At 43.8% G+C, this 15,804-nt stretch overlaps 1 protein-coding gene across 3 annotated transcripts in view; it reads right to left on the bottom strand.

Annotated features, from left to right (window-relative positions):
- Window positions 1–14,474, bottom strand: part of tafa5l (TAFA chemokine like family member 5, like) — a 59,591-nt gene extending 45,117 nt beyond the window's left edge. For 2 of the 3 annotated variants that reach the window (XM_079529891.1, XM_079529892.1), the window contains exon 1: window positions 1,518–1,729. In XM_079529891.1, coding sequence (XP_079386017.1) covers window positions 1,518–1,614 — 97 coding nt within the window. In that variant the 5' untranslated portion in view covers window positions 1,615–1,729. Of the gene's footprint in view, window positions 1–1,517; window positions 1,730–14,257 lie in introns of those variants that run through there. The other variant, XM_079529893.1, reaches the window with a different exon arrangement.
- Window positions 14,475–15,804: the final 1,330 nt, after the last annotated feature.

Genomic DNA, 15,804 nt, shown 5'->3' with positions numbered 1-15,804 from the left:
GACATGGTTTGGTGATGAAAACAGGCCAATAATAGATGGCTTTTGCGAGAAGTGCCGTACTTCCTAAGATGACACAGTTGCTCGAGAGAGATTGATTGAGGGTGGCGATAAAAAGGAGATGAGAAGAGATGGGTGAAAACATGGCGCGTATAATGCCCAATTTATGGGACACCGTCCGTTGAAGGAGCATAAATTAAACATCTCAGGGCACAGGGAAGAACATTTAATTGAACAGGCAATTCATTTTAGATCATTATCAGATTCTGTACCCGGCGTTGGGCCAAAAATCCATTCATGTGGGCACAATGCCTGCTCCACGGTGGTATAGGTCACATGTCCTTAATGTTGGGTCTGGGGCCCACCATGGGGTGGTCCAAATGGACCCTTAGGGGTCTGTAACTCTGAGAGTGTACAGAATGGTACCAAATGGACACTTAGTGGTCCTTTTGGTTCCAGATATTCACTCTGAGAGTTAAATTAACAATGAAAGATTGGGCTCCCAAAGATTAAAAAGGAAATGCTTCTGTTTGTACACTCTCAGAGTTACAGACCCATAAGTGTCCCCGTTTGGAATCCTGGCGGGGGCCGAAATAAGCATTGAGAAATGGTGGAATAGGCCTAATTATAGGCTACTTCTGGTCGATGGTTGATTAGGAGATTTAATCCGCTAACACGGTGTGTATAATGAAAACGAGGAGAGTCTTCCTAACACGTCCCATTGCTTTATGTTCTGCTAATGAATCCTCCACCAAAACTGGGCTCTTTAGTGTTTTGTTAGGACAGACAGTGGCCAATGAAGGGGGAGTGAATCATGTTTTTGCTTTATGTGTAATTGCTGTAGGAGATGAATTATTCAACAGCAAAGGTTATCAGTTATCACTTATCACAGTAGTGGCATAGCATGAAATGGATGAACATAACATAGCCGAAGCCTGAAAGGAATTATTTAAGTCTTTGAATACCGGCATACATAACATTAAAGTATTGCCAGCAGTAGTCTAGGCCTCGCAATATATGGTCAGATGTTTTCTTTTTTCTCTCTTTCTCTCACTGAAATAAGGATTAGGATGTGCTGTAGGTTTAACCAGAACCCCCATTCATTCACTAATAATCAAACCGTGAAAGAGAGCAAGCGTAGCCTATCAGCTATACGAAGAATAGCACATAATGTAAATGTGAAAGAGGTTTGTTTGTGGCCAACAACATAATTACTGTATAATTATGGGGTATTTGCAGCAGTAACAGAATGAAAAGAGTATTGTGTGCACATCCAATATGTTGGGCAGGTGCACGGCAGAATACAATTAGCACAATCTCCTGACCTCAAGTATACAGAATAGATAGTTCTCTCTCTCTCTCTCTCTCACTCTCACACACACACACGCACACACACACACACCAATGGTAGTAGTGCACTGCACAATGGCAGGTCAAAAGTAACAGTTGCCAATTCCCACAAAAGGAGTGAAAGGACCAGGTGTGAATGATGATGTAAATATTGTGTTCTTAGTTCTTACCCTCTCTCAGGAGGTGGGAGTAGAACATCCACAGGAACAGCAGGCAGCAAAGTGACGCACCTCCACCTGCGGAGAACGTCTTCACTCCCGACTGCATCCTCCTCCCTGGCCCCCGGTTGCCTTCCCTTGTTATATAGCCTGGTGTTATTCCAACTTTAAATCTCCTGGTTTTACATGTGAAGATGCTCGACACGAGGGAGGAAAAAATAGTTACTCCGGTGGTGTTTCGATTGTCTGTCATTGGCGTCCATTTTGAGGTATAATAATAATAGGCAGAAGAAGAAGAAAGCCCAGGCCAAATGTGATGGACAGATATCCCGTGGATCAAATAAAAATCCCCCTTTTTTTTCCTCTCGGAAAATCGACTGTCACACAACGCAATAGAGGAGTGGAGTGGGTGCCGACGAGCTGCGTCCAAGACAACTTCAACAAACCCGTACACAACGACAGTCAAGCAGAGGGATTTGGCAAGTTTATGCTGTCAGTGTCAATCCCGTGGCGTGGCTTGAATTATCGCAAATTAACGAGCGGGTTTGAAGTATATTAGGCAGCGAAATAGAACAATGCGTCGTTCGTTCCCCCCAGTTCAGTTTAGACGTGGTGGGTAGATTTGATCCTCGCGGTAAGAATAAACGGTGGTGGAAGAAGTTCAACGGAGACTATCCTCGGCTGGCATCAAGCGGCGTCACCTTCCTCCGCGCGCGGCGACCACGACGCAGCGCACCGTGCGTGTCTCATCAACTTCTGCACTGAGAGTCACTGACTGACTGCCACCCCAGACACAGACATACAAGTTCATAAACATGGCTAGTCTCTACCATCGTCAAACAAGCACAGCCTTGAACGGCGTACACATAAAACAACCAAACCCAAATGCATCATATACGCATAATAAAGGCCACAATTTGGGCCATATTACGCAAAAATGTCACATCAGAATAGTGCGGTGATGATTCTCTTGGTGCGCAACTGAGATTTGCTGCCTGTAATTAATGAATTAATGGTTTGTCGGTGGTCGAGATAACTTGGAACTTAACCGATCCATGATGGGCGCAGGGTATTCCTTTGCCAGTTTGCCTATAGGAGATTTAATATCGATTAGCCCATTATCATCTCGAATGTTCGCTGGGTGTTGGTCCTCACTTGTGCCAGAGCAGGGAAACCGCTCTTCTTCGCAAAGTCAGTGCGTCTTCATTACTCAGTCACAGCAGTATTTTAAAGGACCTTTTAATAATTCCCATCGTGGAAAAACCAGCGGGTCTGGTCTATCGAAGCAGGTTTTTGTCGAGTCACAAAATCGTGTAGCAGCGGATCAGTGAAGTGAATGCAGGGCAGGCTCTCTTCCAGTAAAGAGCGTTACTCCCTGGTGGTGTGCTGCCTGGTGTCCAAGAGGAATTGGTGCGCATGCAGTGCTTTGTACAATGTGCCCCTCTTTGGCATCCCACCACCGCACACTGTAATCCCGAGTGTTCATTTAACTCTGGGAGTACAAATGGAACAAACTGGGTCCATTTGTAACTCTGAGTCTCTGAGAGACGAGTGTAGTAGGCTAATATAAATTGATTGATTGATTGATTGATTGATTGAAATATTTATTAACAGTTTGCAGAATTACAGTAGGCCTACATTTCAAGCACAAACTCAATACAAAGACTGTGAGTCCACAATGAGTGGACGAACCAATTAAGCATTACACTTGTTTACAAGAGGGTCCACCTTGTTCAAATCATCAAAACATTTAGAGACGTACAAATAGACACTTCTATATAGTCAAAGAACAGAACAGGAATTCATCATAAAGTAGGTAAAAAGGGAAAAGAAACATATTGAGGGGGAAAAGGGGTGGGCAAATTGATCAATGTGGTAAGTGGTAATGTGGTTACTGTCACTGCATTGTAGCGCCACTTATTTGTCCATAGAAGAGAAAAAATAATCTGCCTGATTGTCTCCACCAGGCCGAAGGCATGGGGAGAGGCATGGGGAGAGAGTATGTTTTGCACTCCGTCCGTGTGTGTGTGTGTCCTTCCTTCTGTCCGTCCGTCCTTCCGTCCGTCCGTTATCAGCTAATCTCCGGCACCGTTGGCCCGATCAATGCCAAACTTTGCACACACACTCCCTGGATGCCAACGATGAACCTCTGCCCCACATTTTCCAGAACGGCCTGTTATAGCGCCACCATGAGGCAGCTTTTCACATTGTTTACCTAAAACTGCACCGATCTGCGTGATACGTTGCATGCACACTCCCTAGAGGCCAAGGACAAACCTTTGACCTGCATTTTCCGCATCTGCCTTTTATAGCGCCACCAGGAGGCCGACTTTTGTAAAACACATTTTTTGATATTACTCCTCCAGATTCTGTCCAAAAATCTCACAAATCGTTACACAGTATCTCTATGGTCATGTGCTCAAGTCGGATCTGTCCGATATTTCATATTCCATCCTAATTGGCTATAATTGGCTTTCACAGTTTGCAAGATTGCCCTGTTTTGAACAAAAGCCTCAAATCATGAACGCAGCATGCAATTTACGTGAAATCTTTCACACATTTTCTTACTAGGCTGAGGAATATATCCCACCCTTTTCACATTGGCCTGTTATAGCGCCACCAACAGGTTGATTTTTGCAAAACACATTTTTGGAACAAAATGCTTCAAAAACATATTAATCCTAAACATTTTGCCAAACATCTCACACAGTCCTATCCTCCTGGTGGAGACCTGTGCCCAGAAGGGCACTTTTTCTAGTTATTTTCTGAAATAGTACTGAACTCTGTTTTTGTTTTTTCTAAAATAGGCTATAAATCCCAATAAAGTGCAGATGATGGATATCATCTGATTTAAACCGACCGCAATCGTAGGCCTATAATTATAATCGAAAGATAGGCCCCAAAAACAATAATAATGTTTTGATTGATTGATTGATTGATTGATTGAATACTTTATTAGACAGAATGTATAAATATAATGTGTTCCTTTGACCCTCATTATGCATTATCTTGTTGGTGTTAATTGCCCTTATAAGCTTTGTATTTAGGACAGCCTGCGGTTCTGGGTTTATTTGTAATAGATTAGAATAATATGCCCATTTAAAGCAAATCGGAATTTATTTTAGCCATGTCATTTTATCCAATCTATAGGCCTGTGGCAGAGCTGTGGTCATTAGGGTTCAAGCTGATTGAGGGGAAAGGAACTGGTCGGAATAATGTGTTCCTTCCACACGTTACGTCCGGCCGGGGAAACTCTCCCCTGTCAGGTGAAAAGAAGCAGCTTGGACTCCTCATGCATAGAAGGAAGCATGGGGTCAGACCAGTCCATGCCCCCCCCCAGGTTGGCAGAGGAAGTGTTAGCGCCCAGGATTACATTAGATAATTGACACACTGGGTGAAAAAAAATGCGTGAAAATCGTGGGATAAAAATAATAAAGAATTAAAAGAAATTAGGAGTCAAGCCCAATCAGCCTAACCAAAACAACGGACGTCATCTCCAGTCTACCTAGCCATGTCAACCACACAGGAATGAGCAGGTTCTGACCTATAGGGCCTGGGTAGAATCAACTTAAAACCCACATGGGAAAGCCCATTTGTGATGATTTGATTGGCTGAGCACGGAAAGATATGATGTACATTTCTTTTTCTTTTTGGGCTTGACCCCGTCTTATAGCTACTTGCAGGTATATTAAATAGATTTATAATTGGCCTACTGCTACACTTGCGCGCAGGTGTCACGCACCAAAGATCAGTGGCTTGTAGAGCTTGTAGATCCCCTGATTCCCCCCACGCACGCGCGCACAGGCGCACACACACACACACACACACACACACACACACACCACACACACACACACACACACACACACACACACACACACACACACACACACACACACACACACACACACACACACACGATGCCTATTAATTTAATTAACTAATTTAACAAATGACCCCCCCATACAAGATTTGTGTTATTCAACATTTTACCCCCCAAAAATAGTACATCTAAAAGCTCACAACGCATCACATCACTCGTGGTGTCCTCGTCTTTCATGATGAACTGGTTGCCATGCATAAAACAGAAGGAGGAAACGCTGCCTGGGTTAGTGGGTTCTGTAGCTTTCTCAAACAGGTACTCTTCTTTATCAGTGAAACGGGTAGTTGTACATAAAAGCAAAAAAAAACAACAACAAAGTTCTGCTTGTTGTGATGCAGACTGTGCCAGGGACGTGCACACATCAGACATCAAAGGGGTCTTCAGTCCCTGCCCTTTTAGGCCTGACTCACACCTTCGCAACAGATTGATGTATGGCTGATGCATGAGACTTATTGACTGATGCAAGCTCACAATGCATTTCCAATGGGAGTCACATGGTTTGACACAACATTTGTGTTGTATGAGGGGGAGGGGGGCAGTCGAAACACAGCCGAAAGCCGTACAACAAAAATGTTGTGTCAAACCATGTGACTTCCATTGGAAATGCATTGGGGCAAGATGTAAACAAACCCTTTGTTTACATCTAGCATCCAACAATGTTGTATGCTAGATGCGAAGGTGTGAGTGAGGCCTTACCCGTCTGTAAAACAACTGCCATGGATGTAGCATTTACTATGGTGAAAGAAATGCAAATGCCACTCCTTTCCATCCATGCCACGCGGGAAGGCAGCATTCAATTTTCTCCGAAGTCTCCTGAACTTGAACACAGCATTTTGCGTTGAACAAATTTGTTTAGAAATCCATGTCGTATACACACCGCATCTCCACTAGCTAAAAGAGTGCTGGGTTGCGCCCCGAAAAAATCTGATCTACAAGCTCTCAACCCGTCGCAGTGTGACGCGTTGTGAGCTTGTACTGCTATTTTCGCTATTTTTGTCCAAGTGCCCACTTACGGGATTTCAGCCCCTGCCTCTCTGACACTCTCTGCATGTCCCTGGACTGTACAGTATATGGAGAATAATACTGCTCTCTGTCTTCAGGTGAAAAATGAATTTATTTATCTATAGTTGAGCAAGGCAACAACTAGAGAATGGCCCGGAGGCCATGCATGCATGTTGTTCCCAAACTCAAGCCTGATTTACGGTATCGTCCTATGACAGGGTCATGCACTGAACGTAGCAGATCTACAAGATCACCGCGAATCACAACCACAACCTGTTTTGAGCTTGTAGATCTGCTATCTTCGTCCCAGAACTTTTAAACACCCGAGATTTTAATCGGGTCTCCTGCGGCTGCGTGGGAAACCGATCAGGTCAAGACAAGAGGGAATACCCCCTTGGCCAATAGCAAAAATTATTAAGGAGGGGCTCAAGTGTTTAAACTCTTGCTCGTTTAGCTGGGGAGTGGGACGCCCTAGGGTTTTGAGGGGGTTCTTTGGGAACCCACGTTGAGAGAACCATGCATGATTTGCAGAGTTGTGTGTGGTGTCCACTGTCCACCCTGCCAGTCACTCATGGGTTGTCAGTCATACACCTTGTATTTGCATTGTTGTGGTCACTGTACTGTGTTTGGAAGTTGCAGGGATGGAGGGTTGGGTTGGATCTAAGGTAGGCTATATTCCCGGTGCTGGGGAGGGGGATCTCTTTATTCTTCTGCATTTGTTGAGAGAGGTAGTTGGGACACAGCTCTCTGTATATGATGCCTATAGGCCTATAAGTGAGTGTGACTGTGATGTTATAACAGAGTACCAGTGAAGCTGCAGGCATTGAATACTGGCATATATGCTACGTTAGTTCAGTTGTATTAGTTGTAGTAGGCTTATTAATAGTAGTTGTTTTGTTCAATTAAGTAGACCGCTGTGATAATGTCCTTAGTCATTCAGTGGAATTGCCCCTAAGCAAGTATGAGCTCGTAGAACAAGATTACAGGATAGTGTCACGGCATGTTTTGAAGTTTATTAAGCACATAGAGAGAATGCAGAGGTCACATACACATGGCCAGAAGATATGAGTCATGATGACTGATACAGCTAAGCTAGACAAGGCAAGGCAGGACAGGAACAGACTGTGAGTGAGGCCTTACCCGTCTGTAAAACAACTGCCATGGATGTAGCATTTACTATGGTGAAAGAAATGCAAATGCCACTCCTTTCCATCCATGCCACGCGGGAAGGCAGCATTCAATTTTCTCCGAAGTCTCCTGAACTTGAACACAGCATTTTGCGTTGAACAAATTTGTTTAGAAATCCATGTCGTATACACACCGCATCTCCACTAGCTAAAAGAGTGCTGGGTTGCGCCCCGAAAAAATCTGATCTACAAGCTCTCAACCCGTCGCAGTGTGACGCGTTGTGAGCTTGTACTGCTATTTTCGCTATTTTTGTCCAAGTGCCCACTTACGGGATTTCAGCCCCTGCCTCTCTGACACTCTCTGCATGTCCCTGGACTGTACAGTATATGGAGAATAATACTGCTCTCTGTCTTCAGGTGAAAAATGAATTTATTTATCTATAGTTGAGCAAGGCAACAACTAGAGAATGGCCCGGAGGCCATGCATGCATGTTGTTCCCAAACTCAAGCCTGATTTACGGTATCGTCCTATGACAGGGTCATGCACTGAACGTAGCAGATCTACAAGATCACCGCGAATCACAACCACAACCTGTTTTGAGCTTGTAGATCTGCTATCTTCGTCCCAGAACTTTTAAACACCCGAGATTTTAATCGGGTCTCCTGCGGCTGCGTGGGAAACCGATCAGGTCAAGACAAGAGGGAATACCCCCTTGGCCAATAGCAAAAATTATTAAGGAGGGGCTCAAGTGTTTAAACTCTTGCTCGTTTAGCTGGGGAGTGGGACGCCCTAGGGTTTTGAGGGGGTTCTTTGGGAACCCACGTTGAGAGAACCATGCATGATTTGCAGAGTTGTGTGTGGTGTCCACTGTCCACCCTGCCAGTCACTCATGGGTTGTCAGTCATACACCTTGTATTTGCATTGTTGTGGTCACTGTACTGTGTTTGGAAGTTGCAGGGATGGAGGGTTGGGTTGGATCTAAGGTAGGCTATATTCCCGGTGCTGGGGAGGGGGATCTCTTTATTCTTCTGCATTTGTTGAGAGAGGTAGTTGGGACACAGCTCTCTGTATATGATGCCTATAGGCCTATAAGTGAGTGTGACTGTGATGTTATAACAGAGTACCAGTGAAGCTGCAGGCATTGAATACTGGCATATATGCTACGTTAGTTCAGTTGTATTAGTTGTAGTAGGCTTATTAATAGTAGTTGTTTTGTTCAATTAAGTAGACCGCTGTGATAATGTCCTTAGTCATTCAGTGGAATTGCCCCTAAGCAAGTATGAGCTCGTAGAACAAGATTACAGGATAGTGTCACGGCATGTTTTGAAGTTTATTAAGCACATAGAGAGAATGCAGAGGTCACATACACATGGCCAGAAGATATGAGTCATGATGACTGATACAGCTAAGCTAGACAAGGCAAGGCAGGACAGGAACAGACTGTATGCTGGCTCTGTTATTTTATTTTTTTTTACACAATAGCGTAAATGTACACACACATACTACAAAGACATTGTTCTATCTGTGTTGGATTTTACAGTTACTTGTATTGGAAATTAAAGAACCTGTGTATCCACTAATACACAAATTAAAAGCCAGCCCGTTGTCCCCCGGAAAATGAGTTGTGAGTTGACTAGTGGCAGTTGACTAGCGGCAGTTCCCCGGACAGATATAAGAAGCCAACACCATGTTACCAGGAGTTTTAGAACACCACACGCCGCTTCCTATGTGACTCCCGGAAATTACACACTACACACCCAAGGCCCCAGTGATGCTCTCCAACGTTGAAGCACTCGGCCCTAGTGGTAAGAGGTGGGACTGCAGGCGGACCCGTGGAGTTATGACGAGGAAACCCCGTGCAGCTGGGCTTTACAGTTTTTCACGATTGTTAACACACGTTTTTCACAACCTAGCGGCATTCTCAAAACTGCACACACAAAACTGAAAACCTCACACACAAAATGCTAAACCCTGACTCTCCTTTTCCATGATGACTCTTTGCCATCAAATCTCTTAACTGTTCCCAAAATGGAACTAAGCATTGGCTACACACTACCAAGCATTTACAGCACAATGAAGTGACAGATTAAAAACACAATCATAGAAATGGAACACACATGAATGACTCTGGAGAATGAGCTATTTCTCCTTTTGTAAAATGACTCCGTGTAGGCCTACTTTTTCATAGTCAAACATAAAACAGCACACAAATATGCAGCCGAAAAATTGTTTTATATATTTATTTATTTTTTACTGTAAACCAGACTGCTCTGTGGGTTCCGTTCAATATAATACCTTCTACCTCCAAGCTGAAAATAACTCCTCAATAGGATTCAGGAAAGGAGAATAAGGTGGAAGGAATAGAACAGAAAATTGTTCTAATGATGCCAGCAACTGTGTGGTGGCTGAGATTGGGTTGGACCCTCTGGCTCATGGTCAAACCATGATTGAGCACATGGTCAACCACAGTTGCCCAGATCTCATTAGATATGACCGTTCTCCTTCTTCTTTCTCCTCTTCCTCTTCCTCCTCCTCCTCCTTGTCCTCCTCTCCCTCCTCCTCCTCCTCTCACTCTTACCCAACTCTTTCTCTGGTTGTCGATCTCTTCAAGGTTCTCCATTGTTCACCCAACAAAACAAAGGCTCTCAAGTGCCTTTTATGCTGCAGTCCTGATTACAAATTGCTCACCAGATCTGAATGTTTAGAGATTTGACTACTTGTGTGTTGTAGGTTGATGCTTTGAGATTTTCTGTGAGAAGTGTGTGCAACAACTGAACATTGTGTGTAGTGTTTGGACAACAAGGTAATGTGTAATTGATATCAGAGTGTAAAGAAGGAAAGTCAGAGTCTAATGCAGAAAAGGGAGTGTGATGTAGTACAAATTGTGTCGAGCGATTGGGTACATGAAGTGAAGGTTGTGCAAATTGTGATTTTTGTGTGTTACAATCGTGAAAAACGTTGAGCGCGTTTGCACTTCCGCATTTTCGGCACCAAATGTTGGTGCCCAAATAGAAAAAATAGACCGTTCTTCCGGGTGCTTCAAAACGCAACTGAGCAACTTCCACTGAAACAAGCATAATACTCTATGCTACACACACACACACACACTACACACACACACACACACACACACACACACACACACACACACACACACAGAGCTACGTTCCACACACTCCACACAGAGCTACGTTCCACACACACACACACACACACACACACACACACACCAGGGCTCCAGACTACGTCCCGGGGACTATAAAATATCTATTTGGGACTTAAATTGATCTCAGCCGGGACTGTTTCGGGACTAGAGGAGTTTTTGCACTGAAAATGTTCATATTGTGCGCACCTACGGGCAACATGAGACTAGCAGCGCTGCATAAATGTTGCAGCGGCACTTGACAAAAACAAAAACAGGTGCAGCAGTCTCTCTGTACCCTCATGTAGCAGTCAGAAAAATACTGCGTTATTTGAAGAGAAGATAAAAGGATAAATAAAACGAGGGAGAAGAACAGGCAGACAGACCATTCACACAGGCTCAGCGCTCCCTGCAGCACAAAGAGATGTACCCCCTCCCTTTTCCACATAAAAAAACGTTCAAATGATAACAGCCAAAAGTTAATATATGTACAGTATAAGGAAACTGTCGCAAATTAATACTGTACATGAAACAGGGCGGCGGTGGCTCAGGGGTAGAGTGGCTGGATGGTAACCGCTGGATGGAAACCGCAAGGTTGCCAGCTCGAACCCGGGCTCCCCCAGAGTTAGTGTCGAAGCGTCCTTGAGCAAGACACTGAACCCCAAATTGCTCCTGATGTGCTGGTTGGTGCCTTGCATGGTTTCCGCTGCCATCGGTGTATGAATGTGTGTGTGAATGGGTGAATGTAATGCACAATCTATGTAAAGCGCCTTGGATAAAGGCGCTATATAAATGCACCATTTACCATTTACAGTGGCTCTCAACAGCCTGTGGACGGTGGATGGGACAATGTGGTGGATGCATCCTGCTATTGGTAAGATATTAAGATCCATAAAAAGATATCACACGCCTAACACCGGGGGTGTTACCTTAACACCCCACAATAACAACTTCGACCTGCAAGTGAAAAGATCACAGTGGGCAAGTTGAGGCTGTGCATTGACCCATGTGTCTGAGCCTGAGGTTCTGATGCATGTCAGTGAAAAACTAAGTTTTCAGTGCCGCAGACGTGTGCACCCTAAAGCTTGTACCTACTAATTACCTAAATATGCTGTATTGTGACTGTGCTTTTACTAAAATATTAACTTAGAAAACATGGATTTTTTTAAAATTCAGATTTTCATTACTTACTGGTTACCCCTCTGGGGCTGATCTAAAGATTCTAAGAAGGCATTTACTTCAAGGATTAATGCATTTATCAAGGATTATTATGATACCTTGATACCTATTAAGATTCCTTGACACTTTCAAAAGCAATGCTGGAAGTCTTTGAATAACTGTTATATGTTCTGCCCTCACATTAGTGTGAATGGTTAGAATGAATGAATGAATAACAAGACAAAAAAGTATCAGGACTGTGTACTTTCACTTTGGGACAGTTCAAATTGTATTTTGGGACGGTACCGGGATGTTGGTGAAAAACATTAGTCTGGAGCCCTGCTACACACACTACACACACAACACACACACTCTTCCCCAACGCTGCAGGTTGAACACCGGCTGATTTAAAACTCTGGCGAACTTTGCCTGCACACCACTTCTGCCTTCTGTCCTTTCACATTAAAGGTAATCATAAATTACGTTTGCTTCCACAGGATGTACTACTGTACTCAGCTATGCCTATGTACAGTAATAATAATCCACGTAAAAAAAAAAAACATTTGCGGAAAAACAATAATCCACGGCCACGATCACTTTGCATGCAATGTACAGCAATAATGATCCACGTCAACAAAAACTAGCACAAATTTGCGGTAAAACAATAATCCATGCACACGATAATTTTGCATGGCCGCATCCGACCTCCGCCGTCGTTATAAACAATGAAATCCACGTAGGAATCGTTGTAGATACATGACAGAAGTTGAAACATCGTTACACAGTGCGCCGCCATCACAAGTGTCGAGGACACTGCCCCACAACAACACCCACTACCCAGGTAACGTTTTCACACTACTTGCCCTCAGACTAAACACTATTCACTTCTTTGACCGTGGAAGTTAAACCAGGCCCGGCGCCACGGGGGGTCAAAATGCGTCATTGCCCCCTCAACCCAACATCCTTGACCCCTCATATGAAAAGTGTGTTTTTCTTTTATTATTATATATATATTTTTTATAATTCCTTATTTTCCCTCTGATGTGAAGGAATGTGTTGCTATTGTCTTTCTTGAGGTGATAATGGGTGGCTGTGAGCCATAGTTTCTAAGCAATTCACATTTCACACATTAACCTAACAATAGACCTGCCAATGAGTTCTGTGTATCAAATACATTTCTATTCACCACACCTGGTAATTTCATGCCGTATTTGCTTTCACTACATGTGCCCTGTACACTAGCTCCTCTCGGGACCCCCTGGTTGAGCTCTTTTCATCGTCCACCCGGAGGGTCCCTCTCCAGTTCGTGAGCACCCAATAGGACGCAGCTGTACATACGATCCGTTCAGGCCGTGCTGCGCTCAGCTTAAGTGGTCGTGAGATGTTTCAAAGAAGCATATATCTGCTATAGGAGACAACGGAAAACTCTCGGTGGCTCTCGGGATGTCAATAAGGAAGTCAGGAAGGAAGGAAGAGAGAATTTCAGAGCTGCCAAAACGGTCAAACAAAGAGTAAAAATGCTTCTGCGCCAAATGAAAATTCTCTGGCGTTTTCCGTTGTCTCCTGTAGCAGATATATGCTTCTTTGAAACATCTCACGACCACTTAAGCTGAGCGCAGCACGGCCTGAACGGATCGTATGTACAGCTGCGTCCTATTGGGTGCTCACGAACTGGAGAGGGACCCTCCGGGTGGACGATGAAAAGAGCTCAACCGGGGGGTCCCGAGAGGGGCTACCAGTACACTGGCCTCAACCTGCCACACAACGTATTGTCCAGTTTCACAGCAGTGGTTGACAAACACTGTAGAATGACCACACTGGCCAACACTACCTGCAGCTTCCACAGATATACAAGCTCACCCATAAATATAAGGTCTTTGCAAAGTTACCATCTGACTTGCCTAAACATACTGTTACATAAACTACAGTACAGTACACATACTATTTACCCTGGGTGTGCATGTGTCTACGCAGGGACGGCTCCAGGGGGGCAAGGGGGGGGGGACTTTAGACCCCTCTGGTGGAGGCTTAGCCCCCCCCTAAGCCCCCCTCAAAACAAGCCCAATTGACTGACTTCTATGTAAACCAAGATTCATTAGCCCCGGCCCCCTCTAAATAGCCAGCCCCCCCATAGCACCCCCAGTCACAATTTTCTGGAGCCGTCGCTGTGTCTATGATGTGCGGCCATCCGCTACTACATGTGAAGGGCAGAATAAAGGGTTTAAAAACAAAGCTGAAACATGAAGTGGAGGCTGTGAAATCCCGCAAATTTCCTCCTTCCCATTCGCGCCGCGCGCCACTAGAGGTGAGCCGCCCGAAGGCCGACGAACTTCTAGTTATGCAAATCACAGAGGCTAGAGGGTCAACACACAACACACACATTTTAACACCCCGTTTCTGCACGGCGGCAGAAGCAATAAACAATGATGTATGTCTTACCTATATTTGGGAGAAAGTGCCTTCCCTTTTCCATCAATTAATCCAACCGGGCAATAGTGTGTAATGCACTCTCCAGAGTAGTATAAAAGAGAGTAATGACACTCCCGTTGACTCTCATTGTAACAATGGAATGCGGAAGCGCTCATTCTATCTCAATGGAATAGTTCCAGCCATAGGAGCAATGTTTGGAACTATCGCCCATAGGCACCCGCTTTGCGGCGAGATCAAAGCGTGTCACCACTCTCTTACTACATTACTCTGGCACTCTCCAGCTCAAATGTGAATAGAGGTGCAACCATTAACAGGTTCCTGTGTCACGCAGTACCTGTTACAAAGGTTCCTACTACCTAAGCAACAGACACCCATATTACTCAAAACAAACAAACAAACAAACACTTTTTCAACATTTATTTTATTCCCCAAAGTTAAATACATTATTGTTGTAATAGATATATTTGTGTGTATATTGAGTATATATATACATAGACACAGAAAGCTATAGCTATAGTTTTCTGTGGCTTTCTGAGCACATTCCGTGCTCATGCAGACAATCAAATCATCGCTATAGGCCTATATATACCATACTGTAGGCCTATATATTTATTTTTTTACAAAAAAAAGGGGGGAAAAGTTTTTCTTCCCAACACAAAAATATACATATTGTAATTGATTGAAATGTTTATTTGAATAAAGCAATTTTAAAACAATATAAACAGAAACGACAGAATAACATGCAGTACAAAATAATAAAAAAACAAATTCAAAAGGAGTGAGAAGAAGCATAGCTTTAATGTACTTTTGTAAGGCAAGGCAAACCTTATCGCACACTTCAACAACAAGGTAATTCAAAGTGCTTTTACATAAAACTATTCTTGGATTTAATATTATAAAACTACCTTTGAATACACAAAATAGAGATAAAAATTACAGTGCAGAAAAAATAATTAAAAACCTCATTAGCTTTGAATTAAAATAACTGAGTTGTAGCAGACCTGAACTTGAAGTTTGTTGGCACTTTAATTGTTACAGATATGTGGTGCATAAAACTGCTGTTTCTTAGATTAATTCTGACTCTGGGTTCACAGAAAGCAGACCGGTCCACCTGATAGGTCTGGATTGGTTCATGATGGGTTCACAGAAAGCAGACCGGTCCACCTGATAGGTCTGGATTGGTTCATGATGGGTTCACAGAAAGCAGACCGGTCCACCTGATAGGTCTGGATTGGTTCATGATGGGTTCACAGAAAGCAGACCGGTCCACCTGATAGGTCTGGATTGGTTCATGATGGGTTCACAGAAAGCAGACCGGTCCACCTGATAGGTCTGGATTGGTTCATGATATAGTACTGTACAAGACGAGAAACCATTCAATGCTTTATAAACCAACAGTAGTATTGTAGTAGTTTAAAGATGGAGTGCCACATTTTTTGTATTTTTCCAGTTTTTCATGCGTCTATGAGGTGACAGTACTTCATTAGACACCCTGGAGTCGTTTTTATGTGCAATGGTGTATTAACTTTGTATTTAGGGTTTCTTCCTGGAGGCTG

This window comes from Electrona antarctica, assembly GCF_951216825.1.
Source record: "Electrona antarctica genome assembly, chromosome: 2".
Taxonomy (NCBI): Eukaryota; Metazoa; Chordata; class Actinopteri; order Myctophiformes; family Myctophidae; genus Electrona; species Electrona antarctica.
This window is presented reverse-complemented; position numbering and strand designations above follow the sequence as displayed.